Here is a 12,355-nt window from a genome sequence, read left to right on the forward strand (position 1 = left end):
ATTTTGAAATTTGTCTTTTCTGCGTAAAAGCGCTTAACACACACACATCTTTAGGGATGATGAGAAGTGCCCAGGCAGCCCAGTGAAGGCTGAGAAACAGAACCCACCCCCACATCCCTGCCCCACCCTGCCTGCTGTCTGCTCGTCCTAGCCCCAGCTCCACCATGGGGTCCCGCTGAGAGGCCTGCTCCGACCCTGCTCTCTTAGGGGCAGACCAAGACCCTGAGAGAGAAGCTGAGCAGAGTCCAGGGTCAGCACCTGGCTGTGCCTCCCTTGTGTTTGTAGGAACTGTGTGGGGACCTCTGTGGAGCAGGGCCTAGGGCGGCACTGGAACCCCGGTGTCAGCAAGGTGGGGTGGCACCGTGTCTGTGCTGCTGCCTCACCAGGCCTCCTGTGGGGGGACAGATGCCCTGGGACGTGGGCCCTCATGGGGTGATGACAGGCAGGATGGAGAGGAGTCCTGCGGCACTGCTGGGGCTGCCTCTGAGCCTGGCGGGACCACATTTAGCCACAAAGTTCCCACATGCCCCAGCAGTCCTACTAGGTGTCTGCCCGAGGGGAAAGCACCTGCATGGCCACCGAGGCTCACACACACTGCCCACAGTGGCAGCATCCAGGAAGCCACCCCGTGTCCCCCAGGCATTCTGAAAATCCACCGAGGCTCACACGCACTGCTCACAGCAGCAGCATCCAGGAAGCCATCCCGTGTCCCCCACACACAATGCTCACAGTGGCAGCATCCAGGAAGCCACCCCGTGTCCCCCAGGCATTCTGAAATTAGATCCTTGTGGTGGTTGCTCAGCTCTGGGGATATGCGAAAACCCACTGCCCGGTGCATCATGAACAGGCAGGTCTGTGGCACGAACTTGTACCTTGTAAAGCTGCTAAGGACAAGACAGCTTGGAACAGGGCTGTGCTCACGGGAGACTGCACTCTAGCCCCTCTGGCTGCTGGTGGCCTGGTGGGGCTCCCTTCAGCATCCTCAGAGGATGCTCCGGGCTGGTCTCGGGTAGCCGTAGCCCTCACTTCCCAGCCCACCCCAGCTGTGCCGGCGCTTTACAGGGAAGTGGGTCAGGCCAGGTGTAGGATGTCCTGCTCTGCCCTCCCTTCACATTGCTGGCAGCACCGTGCCCTAGGCCTGCCAGCCAGAGCCCCCAGACCCATCCTGTACATGTCTGTCTCTCACCGCCCTCCTCGTTCTCTCTTGCCCCTGTGCCTTCTCCCTCCCTGCTGACCTGCATTGGCTCTGTGGCCCCTGTTCTCGCCTCCTGCAGCCCCAGCTGGCTGGCTGGGCTCCTGTGCTGCCTCAGTTTCCTCAATAGCTCCACCCACTTCCCTTCCACAGAAAATCCCCCCAGGAGAGGGTGTGTGCAGCCAGGCTGTCTTCTCCGAGACAGGGCTGCCTGACCCAGCCCTGCTGCCTGCGCAGCTCCCGCTCACCTTCTGGACTCGCCCCCTTCAGTCAGGGCACAGCAGCACCCACCACCCCACCCCCACCCTACTGTCAGCAGGATGTGGAGGGTCCTGTGCAGTGAGCTCACATTGTGGGGTGCACCGCCCCCACCCCAGGCGAGGCCCCCCAGGATCCTCCTGTTGCATCATCCAGCGCATGGGTGGGACCAGTGCCCGGAGTCCAGGACTGGATACGAGAAGTCCTCTCTCAGAAGGAACAAGGGCTTGATTTAAGAACATCCAAGCTCATTCCTCCTCCTGCCCACCCTTCGTTGTTGCCCACTCCTCAGGTGTGTCCACCATCACCCCAAAAGTACTGGGGGCTGTGCATACTCTCCTCTTCTTGGCCCCGCAGCCTCGCGGCTGACACAGCCAGTCCCGGATTCCTGGAGGAGGAACAGTGCGCTGCTGAGTCCCACTGAGTCTGGTGAGGCCCGGCTGACCCAGGCCTGAGTCTGCTCCTGGCTCCCAGCCCAGGGAGGCTGCCTGGGCAGCAGGACTGAGACGCAGGACCTGCTGGGCAGAGACTCAGCTGGAACAAGCAGCCCTGCCGTTGCTGAGCAGGTAGTGTGTGGCCAGCGTGCTTCTCCTGGCTGTGTCTCGACTTGTTATTGCCGCTTCTGCCCACAGCTGGTGTGTGGATCTTTCACATTTGTTCCTGTCCAGCCAGGCTGCCCTAGGCCTGCATGTGAGAGGGCATCTTTTGGATGGTGACAGGCTGGTGAGCCCTTGAGGGCGTCCGAGCCCTGGGGCCAGCATTGTGGATGGTGCCATCACCTGTCCCCACGTAGGTCTGCAGAGAGCATGCCCAGCTCCCATGGCCCACCAGCTCAGCCTCCATGTCATGCCTGGCCACGCGTGGGAGCAAGGCCTCTGCTGCCAGCCGCCATACTCCCTTCAGACCCAGCTCCTCTCTTAGGCTGCAGAAATGTGCGTTCAGGTCAGCAGGGGCCGTGTGCATTTGGCTGATTCCATTCTGGGGTCTGGAATGGGCTTTCAGAGCCCACACTTCTCTGCCCTCCTGTTCTGACCAGCACCTCGTTCTGCCACCAGACCCCCTTGTTCCTGCTCCTCTCCCTCTGCTGCCTCCTCAAGGACAGGGTATTTGTAACAGTTTTAAGTGGTCAGAAGAAGGTATCAGGATGGCTGATGAGGGAATCAAATGGCGCACACATCATTAGGCATGAAGAAGTTGGCATTTCAGGTCAGGCACAGTGGCTAAGCCTGTAAATCCCATCACATGGGAGGCCCAGGCAGGAGGATCGCTTGAGTCCAGGAGTTTGAGACCAGCTTGAGCAACATGGTGAAACCCCGTCTCTACAAAAAAAAGAAAGAAAGAAAAATCAGCCCGGCTGGTGTTGCGCACCTGTGGTCCCACCTACTGGGGAGGCTGAGGTGGGAGGATTGCTTCCAGGAGGTCGAGGCTGCAGTGAGCCATGATCACACCACTACACTCCAGCCTAGGCAACAGAGTGAGCCCGTCTCAAAAAAAAAAAAGAAGTTGCCATTTCAGACTTCCAAAAGGCTGACCTGGAAACAGGCGCACCCAGTGCGGGCCCCTGTGGGCCCCTTGTCAGTGGTGTCTTGTTGGTGGCGTAGCAGAGGTTTAGCTGAGTTTCGTATGTTGACATTGTTAATACATCATTCCTACCAAATTGAATTGTCAATCTTACTGTTTGAGTTTTGGAGTCTCTCTTTTAATGCACACAACTGTGTCTGCTGCTCATAATGCCAGTTGTACTTCTTTCTTTTCATTTTTTTCATGAGACAGGGTCTCACTTGATCACCCAGGCTGGAGTGCAGTGGCGCAGTCTTGGCTCACTGCAGCTTCTGCCTCCCAGATTCAAGCAATCCTCCACCTCAGCCTCCCGTGTAGCTGGACTACAGGCATACACCACCACACCTGGCTAATTTCTGTACTTTTTGTAGCGATGGGGTTTCGCTGTATTGTCCAAGCTGGTCTCAAACTCCTGAGCTCAAGTGATCCGCCCCCCTCAGTCTCCCAAAGTGGTAGGATTCTAGGTGTTAGCCCACCGGCCCGGCCTTGGTTCTTCCCTTCTAACCCACACACCTCTCATCTACTCGTCCTGCCTTTTGTATGCCGAGGACTCAGCATGGTCCTGGGCCGGGAGACATGCCTGGCTGTCTCCTGTCCTGGGAGGGTGTTTTCTGCCTTTATGTATGTATTCATGTAGACTTTGTGTAATGTATTCAAGCGGTAGACTTTGTGTAATGTGATTCGCGTAGACTTTTGTGTAATGCGGTTCATGTAGACTTCCTTTGTGTAATGCGTTCAAGTGTAGACTTTGCGTAACGGTGATTCGCGTAGACTTTGCTGCACGATTCGCGTAGACTTTGAGTACCGAGATTCGCGGTAGACTTTGTGCACGGTTCGCGTAGACTTTTGTGCGCTACATCTGCAGACTTTGTGCACGTGATTCGCGTAGACTTTGTGTACGTGATTCATGGGGTGGTGACTTTTGCGTAACGTGATTCATGGTAGACTTTGCTGCACGTGATTCGCGTAGACTTTGTGCACGATTCAAGCGTAGATTCTTTGCTGTAATGCATTCGCAGTAGACTTTTGTGCACGTGATTCATGGTGACTTTTATGACGATTCGCGGTAGACCCCCTTTGCTGCACGTGATTCGGCGTAGACTTTTGTGGTAATGATCAGCGGTAGACTTTTGTGTACAGGGCTCTTTATCAGCTTGAGGATGTGACCTTGCTTTCTAATTTTCCAAGAGTTTTTGTCATGAAAAATACTGAATTTTATCAAACACATGCTTTTAATGTATTTATTGGTATGATTTTTTCATGTATATTTCCCCCTTAATCTGTTACTTAATGTAAATAACACTGATTACTTTTTAAAAATTTTTTAGAAAACAGGGTCTTGCTCTGTTCTCCAGGGCTGCTGTGGGCAATGCACCGTCGCTGCACCAACACCTGCCCCAGCTACTCTCCTCGCCGCTCTGAGTAGCCGGGACCATAGGTGCACTAGAGATAGGATCTCACTGTTTTGTCCAGGCTGGTCTCAAACTCCTGGGTTCCAGTTATCTTCTCACCTTGGACTTCCAAAGTGTTGGGTTTACAGGTGTGAGCTACTGCATCTGGCCTGTTTTTTCTAACAGAAGCACTCGAGGCTATACATTTCTCTCTAGGTGAGTTTTGTTACATCACACAGTTTTTTGTTTGTTTTGTTTTTTTTTTGAGACAGTTCGCTGCCTCACCCAGGCTAGAGTGCAGTGGCGTGATCTCATCTCACTGCAACCTCCGGGCCCGGTTCAAGTGATTCTCCTGCCTCAGCCTCCCGAGTAGCTGGGATTACAGGTGCATGCCACCATGCCCACCTAATTTTTTTTTTTTTTTTGAGATGGAGTCTGCCTGTTATCAGGCTGAGTGCAGTGCCGGGATTCGGCTCACTACAAGCCTCATTCTGGCTCACACCTTCACCTCCTTCTGCCTCCTTGAGTAGCTGGGACTACAGGCACTCCACCCACCACGCCTCGCTAATTTTTTGTATTTTTAGTAGAGACTGGGTTTCACCATGTTAGCCAGGATGGTCTCGACCTCCCCGGGACTGATCCACCTCGCCTTTAGCTCCCAAAGTGCTGGGATTACAGGCATGAGCCACCGCACCCCACTGGGAATTTAACTTTTCTTGAGCAAGCAGAGAGCACGCAGGTAGCTCACTCTGATCCAGTTGCTGCTGGTCCATCTTGGTTCCCGGCTGAAGGATCGTGGCAGGACCCAGGTATTCCTTCCTGGCACCTCGGGACTGCAGAACTTCCTGCTCAGCTCTTTTGTCTTTCAGAGCTGACTTCTGGGCTTCAGGGCCCAGCCTGGTGCCTGGTGGCAGCCGCCGGACAAATTTGGAGGCACTGTGCCCTGCTCGCTTGTTGAAGTTGCTTCCTTTCCTCTTGGCAGCTTGGCCCCTCGCGTCTGGCTGGCTCGGAAGCCCCTGCATTCTAAACTCTTATTTTCCCTTGCCAAGAGAGACTGAGCACTAGGCTCCGACTTTTTTTTTTTTTTTTTTTTTGAGACGGAGTCTCTCTCTGTCGCCCAGGCTGTAGTGTAGTGGCGAGATCTCAGCTCGGCTGCAAGCTCAGCCTCCCGGTTCACGCTGTTCTCCTGCCTCAGCCTCCCGGCAGGACTACAGGCTCGGCCACCACATGCCCGCTAATTTTTGTATTTTTAGTAGAGATGGGGTTTCACCCATGTTAGCCAGGATGGTCTCGACCTCCTGACCTCATGATCCAATCTGCCTCGGCCTCCCAAAGTGCTGGAATTATAGGCATGAGCCACCAGGCCTGGCCTTTTTTTTTTTTTTTGAGACGGAGTCTCGCTCTGTCGCCCAGGCTGGAGTGCAGTGGCGCAATCTTGGCTTGCTGCAACCTCCGCTTTGCCAGTTCAAGCGATTCTCCTGCCTCAGTCTCCTAAGTAGCTGGGATTATAGGCACACGCCACCATGCCCGGCTAACTTTTGTATTTTTAGTAGAGATGGGGTTTCACCATATTGGCCAGGCTGGTCTCAGACTCCTGACGTTATGATTTGCCCGCCTCGGCCTCCCAAAGTGCTGGGATTACAGGCGTGAGCCACCGTGCCCAGCCACATTTTTAAAAAAAATAGAGATGGGGTCTCGCTGTGTTGTCCAGGCTGGTCTTGAACTTCTGTCCTCAGGCAGTCCTGGCCTGGCACTGCCAGACTATGACAGCTCATTAGAATTGGCGCGAATTGGAAGGAGGCCCGAGCTGAGACACTGGTGTGGGTTTTGCTTCTTGGTCCTCATACCGTGTGGGCACCTCAGTCCCCCTCTCCAGTCCCATGGGACCGGGAAAGGTGGTGTCCACTCAGGGTGGGGCCCCTGCTGGCCCCTCCACTGCTGACTGTTGTGGACACAGCCCTTTCTGTGGGGCTGTATATACAAGAGCAGTTTCCCTTGTTTCTCTCTTTGGGTATCCAGTAAAAGCATTTGTATGTGAGACTGTTGAGAGAAATTTCTTGTTCTTTTAAATTTTAGTTCTGCCTTATTTAAATCTCTGTAAACTTTTCCACTTAAGGAAAATGTGTCTGTCTGAGTCAGGACCCGTCTGCAGTTTTTCTCCCTGCGAGCATCATGCAGCCAGCCAGGGTGTGGGCGGCTTCAGTTTCCCCATCCTCTTCACGGTGGAGTGGCTCCTTGCTGTGTTGTCCACAGCTGTGGTGGGGAAGCCTGGTTGGTTCCTGGACCCGGGGCCGTTTGATGGCACAGCAGTGGGGTGCAGGGCTGCACCGTCATGACTGGACCGTTTCCGGGCCTTGTCATCTGCTGATAGGAGTCTCGCGTGGGCCTCTACCGCACTCAGGAATGTCTGGCGCCCTTTGAGGGCGTTGTGTCACCTGCCCTCTTTGTGCTCACGCATCTCTCCTTTGACTGGCACTTGGGTGCACTGAGCAGAAGACTACCCAGCACAGCATGGCAGGGGCCAGAAGGGAGGCGAAAAGAGGCCCCAGTTGGCAGAATCCAGGCTCTTGCACCCTGGGGGCCTCAGACAGGACCTCTTCTCTGCAGACTTTTTTTGTAATTCCCAGATGGTCAGAAGCAGCTGCTCAGCAAAAGGGAGGGGCTGCTGGGAGGACACCGGTACTGGCCATGCTGGACACAGGAGAGCCTCCAGAGCCCCAGGAGCTCATTAGCTGGGGGACCTGTAGGTTGGGCCCCAAAGGCATTAATGGGCCCTCCCAGGATTGGCCAGAGAGAATGTGATGTCCTCGTAAGGGAAGCACATAATTGAGCTTCCATCGTCTGGAAACTTCTCTGGAAGCTCCTGATAGAGCCAGGTGAATGTGGATCAAGTGCCGGGTGATTTTCGTTTCAGGCAAAGCAGTCATTTTAACCTCGTTAAATGTTTAATTCGAAGCTCCTTTTAAAATGTACACACTTATCCCATTGTTTTATTACGAAAATTTTCTGCTGAGCTTAGTGGCTTAATGTCTGTAATCCCAGCGCTTTGGGAGGCTGAGGTGGGGAGATCACCTGAGGTCAAGAGTTTGAGACCAGCTCGGCCAACATAGTGAAACTCTGTCTCTACTAAAAATGCAAAAAAGTTAGTCAGGCGTGGTGGTGCACACCTGTAGTCCCAGCTACTTGGGAGGCTGAGGCAGGAGAATTTCTTGAACCTGCTTGAACTGTAGGCAGAGGTTGCAGTGATCCAAGATCGCACCATTGCTCTCCAGCCTGGGCTACAGGGCAAGTCTTCATCTCAAAAAAAAAAAAAAAAAAAATTCAAACACCTGCAAAGTTGGAGTGAATTGTGGAGTCCCTCGCTCACACTTGTGGTCCGCTCCCCAAAGCTATGCTGCCCTCACTGTCTTATTTTTTGGCACGTTTCAAGGCAAGTTGCAGACGTCTGTGTACTGCACACAGCCCTTCAGCAGGCAGCCCATCAGCTGAGTAGGGGTGAGCATCGTTCCTGGATCTTTTTCTCCTTTGAAGGTAAAGTTGGCATAAAGTGAGATGCACAGGCTCTAATTGCTCCATCTGGAGAGTTCTGACAAACAGTCATCTGTCAGCCCAGAGCAGGGCTCTGTGGACAGGCCTCATGCCCCTTCCAACAGTCCCAGACCCGCAAGAGGCAGCCGCTGTTTCAATTTCCTTCCATTACAGACCAGTTGTGCCTGTTCTAGAATGCCCTATAAATGGAATCAAATGATCTGCGCCCCTGTCACTTCACATTCCGTTTTTTTTTTTTTTTTTTTTTTTTGGTGACAGAACGTAGCTCTGTCACCCAGGCTGGAGTGCAGTGGTTCCATCTCAGCTCACTGCAACCTCTGTCTTCTGGGTTCAAGCGATTCTCATGCCTTAGCCTCCCAAGTAGTTGGGACTACAGGGGCACGCCACCACGTCCGGCTAATTTTTCGTATTTCTAGTAGAGACAGGATTTTGCTATGTAAGCCAGGCTGGTCTCAGATTCCTGGCCTCAAGCAACTGCCTGCCTTGCCTCCCAAGGTGCTGGGATTGCAGGCGTGAGCCCTGTGTCCGGCAGACATGGTTTTGAGAGGCACCCATGGTGTTTTGTATGCTGAGTGGTATTGCTGTGTGAATACAAGCCAGAGTATTCTTGTATTAATGGACACCTGGACCGCTCCCTGTTTTTGGCTGTTCTGAATGAAGCTGCTATGAACATTCTTCTACAAGTCTTTTTGTGGACATACTTCTTTTTATTTTTAGAGAGAGTCTCTGTGGCCCAGGCTGAGTTGCAGTGGTACAATCACATTTCACTGCAACCTCGACCTCTTGGGTGCAAGCAGTCCTCCTGCCTCAGCCTCCTGAGTAGCTGGGATAACAAGTGTTTGTCACCATACCCAGCTAATTTTTGGATTTTTTTGTAGAGACAGGGTCTCACTGTGTTGCCCAGGCTGGTCTTGAACTCCTGGGCTTGGGTGATCTACTGGCCTCAGCCTCCTAAAGTGCTGGGATTATGGGTGTAAGCCACTGCACCTGACTGACATCTGTTTTTATTTCTCTTGGGTAAATACCTAGGAGTGGAATAGGTAGGTCAGAGGTGTGTGTTTAGTTGTATAAGAAACTTCCAGGCCTTTTCCCAAGGTGGTTGTACCACTTCACGCTTCCATCAGCAGCATGGGTGAGCTATGCTTGCTCCACATCCTCCTGGCATTCAGTGACTTCGTGGGCTTGTGGCAGTGCCACAGTTTTGTTTGCATTTCTGATGATTAATGCAGTTGAGTTCTTTTTAATGTGCTTGTTGGCTTTTTTTTTGGTCTTCATGAAGCTTCTGTTGAATAGTTTTGTCTTTTTTTTTATTTTGGCCTTTATTCTTCTTATTTAAATAGAGTTCATTTCTCTTTTTTTTTTTTTTTTGAGACAGAGTCTCACTCTGTTGCCCAGGCTGGAGTGCAGTGGTGTACTATTGGCTTACTGCAACCTCTGCTTCCTGGGTTCAAGCAGTTCTCCCACTTCAGCCTCCCAAGTAGCTGGGATTACAGGTACCTGCCACCACGCCTGGGTAATTTTTGTATTTTTAGTAGAGACGGGTTTCACCCATGTTGGCCAGGGTGGTCTCAAACTCCTGACCTCAGGTATCCTCCCACTGCCTCCCAAAGTGTTGGGATTATAGGCGCGAGGCACAGCCTGGCCCAAATAGAGTTCATTTCTTTTTTTTTTTTTGAGACAGAGTCTCACTTGTCAGCCTCAGGCTGGAGGGCAGTGGTGTGTGATCTTGCTCACTGCAAGCTCCACTTCTCTGTTCATGCCATTTTCCTGCCTCAGCCTCCCAAGTAGCTGGGACTACAGGCGCCTGCCACCATGCCCGGCTAATTTTTTTGTATTTTTAATAGAGACAAGGTTTCACCGTGTTAGCTAGGATGGTCTCAATCTCCTGACCTTGTGATCCGCCTGCCTCGGCCTCCCAGAGTGCTGGGATTACAGGTATGAGCCACTGCGCCCGGCCCAATAGAGTTCATTTCTTAGAGCAGTCTTAAAGAAAAATTGTGTAGACGGCACAGAGTTCCCATACACCACATTTAGTCCCCGATTCCCCTGCGTTATTAACATCTTGTGTTAACTGGTCCACTTGTTACGGTTGATGAGCCCGTCTTGCCAAGTTGTTGGTAACAAAAGTCCACAGTTCACATTGAGGTTCACTCTTGGCGCTGTGCCTTCTATGGGTTTTCACAAGTATGCAATACGTGAACCCACCAGTGCGGTACGGTGCAGAGCTGCAGTGTCCTGGAACCCTCCACTCCAGCCACCCACCCTCCCTTTCCCCAGCCCTTGGTGGCCACTGACCTAATGCGATCTCCATAGTTTTGGCTTTTCCAGAAGGTGTATGCTTGGAGTCACACACACGATGTAGCCTTCTGGCCTCGTTGGTTTTTCCTGTTCATGTGTGTTGGCTGTCATGGGTGTTTCCCCAGGTAGTTCTTACTGCCTTCCTTTGGTTTCCTTTGATGTCACTGTCCCCACCCCCACCACCAGTCTTCTCTTAGTGCCTCTCTCAAGTCTGTTGGCTGTGCTGTGGTCTGTCCTGCCCATCGTCACAGCCCTCTGGGACTGCTTGCCTTCAGATGCACCTTTGTTCACAGGCCTCACTGCTCACGTCCCAGCCGTCCTGGGGGTTCTCCTCTGTGTTTGAATGCCCCTGTGCCCAGCCCTGGCGCCTTCTTAGGGTGGGAGGCCTTGCTGTTCTGCATGGAGTTGCAAGAGAGGTCGGGGCCTCCAGCCCAGGGCTTGGAGGAGTGGGCTGGCGTCCTCACCGTCGGACTGCCTGCGAGGTTCTTGCACGGTGGGGCTTTGCTGCTCTGGTCCCAGGGATCTTCCTTTGGACGCCGGCTCTGGACGCCTGATCCAGCTCCAGGAGGTGTCCTTAGTGGCTTCTCGAAGCTACAGTGGGCCCACGAGTGATGTGCACGTCAGCTGTCTGGCAGGTTGTTTGATAACTTATGTGTCCATCTGAGTTTTGAATCACTTAAGACACATTCTTGGTCCTGTTTGTGCATCTGAGCGAGGACAGGTCCTGTGTGGGGTCCCCACACCTGCCTCTTGAGCACAGCCCCCGGTGGTGCCTGCAGGCTCACTCGTCACCAGGGGAGCCCCAGGTCTATGTTTCTGTCTCCCGGGAGGACTGCCTGCCTGGCGCCCGGTAGGTGCTCAGGAAGTGCCCTTGGGATGGAGCACGAGTGCCACTGTGTCTTCTGTGCTGTGTGTGGGCAGCAGACCCACCATACGGTGGGCACCTGACTGGGCAGGCGGGTGTGTGGGGGTGCACGCTCTCTCCAGGATCAGATGGAAGTCCCCACCGTTTCTGGTTCCCCCAAACTGGCTCCACATTCCTTGCAGTCCCTTGTCCTGGTACTGGGTTCACAGAAGTCTCACTTGTGCCTGGGGCTGGGAGGCTCTGGTGAGGCCTGAGCGTGCTGCGCCTCGCTTCCATCCCACCTTTCCTTTCTGATCAAAGGTGGAGCTTATATTTGGAGGGGTGACTCCAGCTCCCTGGGGGTGCAGTCCTGCAGTCCTGCCCATTTGAAGGTAGGCGGGTAACCTGAGCTTGCCAGTCGCTCGACAGCATCCTTGACTCCTACTGCAGACATGCTCCTGGACCTCAGCGACCTGCTTCAGGTAGACAACCTCCGTCCTGCATCTTTCCCCACCTGGGGTTGTGACCGGGGTACACCAGGTGCCTCCACGCGTCTCAGTGGCCGGTCTGTGCTGCCTGCCCGGACAGGAAGTTTTGGTCTGTAGGATGAAGGGCCTTCATCACTTGGGGGTCACAGTCCAAGACTTGTGGGATTGTGGGTCTCCATGGCAGGAGGGCAGCTGCCAGTGCTGGGCATGGTTGGGTGTTAGCTAGGCCTGGGTGAACTGTGAACTTTTGTCCTACACAAAGGAGATTATTTTTAATTAAAAAATTTTTTTGTGAGTACCTAGTTTGGTATAGGAGATTATTTCTTTTGACCTTGCATTTTATTTATTTATGTATTGATGAGATGGAGTCTTGCTCTGTCACCCAGGCTGGAGTGCAGTGGCGTGATCTCAGCTTACTGCAACCTCTGCCTCCCGGGCTCAAGCGATCCTCCGACCTCAGCCTCCCAAGTAGCTGGGACCACAGGTGCCTGCCACCATGTCTGACTATTTTGTGTTTTTAGTAGAGACGGGGTCTTGCCATGTTGCCCAGGCTGGTCTTGAACTCCTGAGCTCAAACAATCCTCCCACCAAGGCCTCCCTAAGTGCTGGGATCACAGGCATGAACAACCATACCTGGCCTCTTGCATGCATTTTAAATTGTAGAAAAATCTTGTATTACACTCTATTTGGAGACACTCACTTTCTGGGTACCACAGAAAGCATTTTCAGTTACATCTCTCTTTCCACATGACTGAACAAAGTGACAGAGGGGAAA

General features: G+C 53.1%; 1 protein-coding gene across 1 annotated transcript in view; it reads left to right on the plus strand.

The window, feature by feature from the left end:
- LOC116275932 (transcription factor IIIB 90 kDa subunit-like) overlaps positions 1–11,878 on the plus strand; it is a 41,065-nt gene extending 29,187 nt beyond the window's left edge. The window contains exon 4 of the mRNA XM_031669027.1: positions 11,543–11,878. Within this exon, the coding sequence (XP_031524887.1) occupies positions 11,543–11,697 (155 nt within the window). The 3' untranslated portion in view covers positions 11,698–11,878. The remainder of the gene's footprint in view (positions 1–11,542) is intronic.
- Positions 11,879–12,355: the final 477 nt, after the last annotated feature.

This window comes from Papio anubis, chromosome 7, assembly GCF_008728515.1.
Source record: "Papio anubis isolate 15944 chromosome 7, Panubis1.0, whole genome shotgun sequence".
NCBI classification, from domain to species: Eukaryota; Metazoa; Chordata; class Mammalia; order Primates; family Cercopithecidae; genus Papio; species Papio anubis.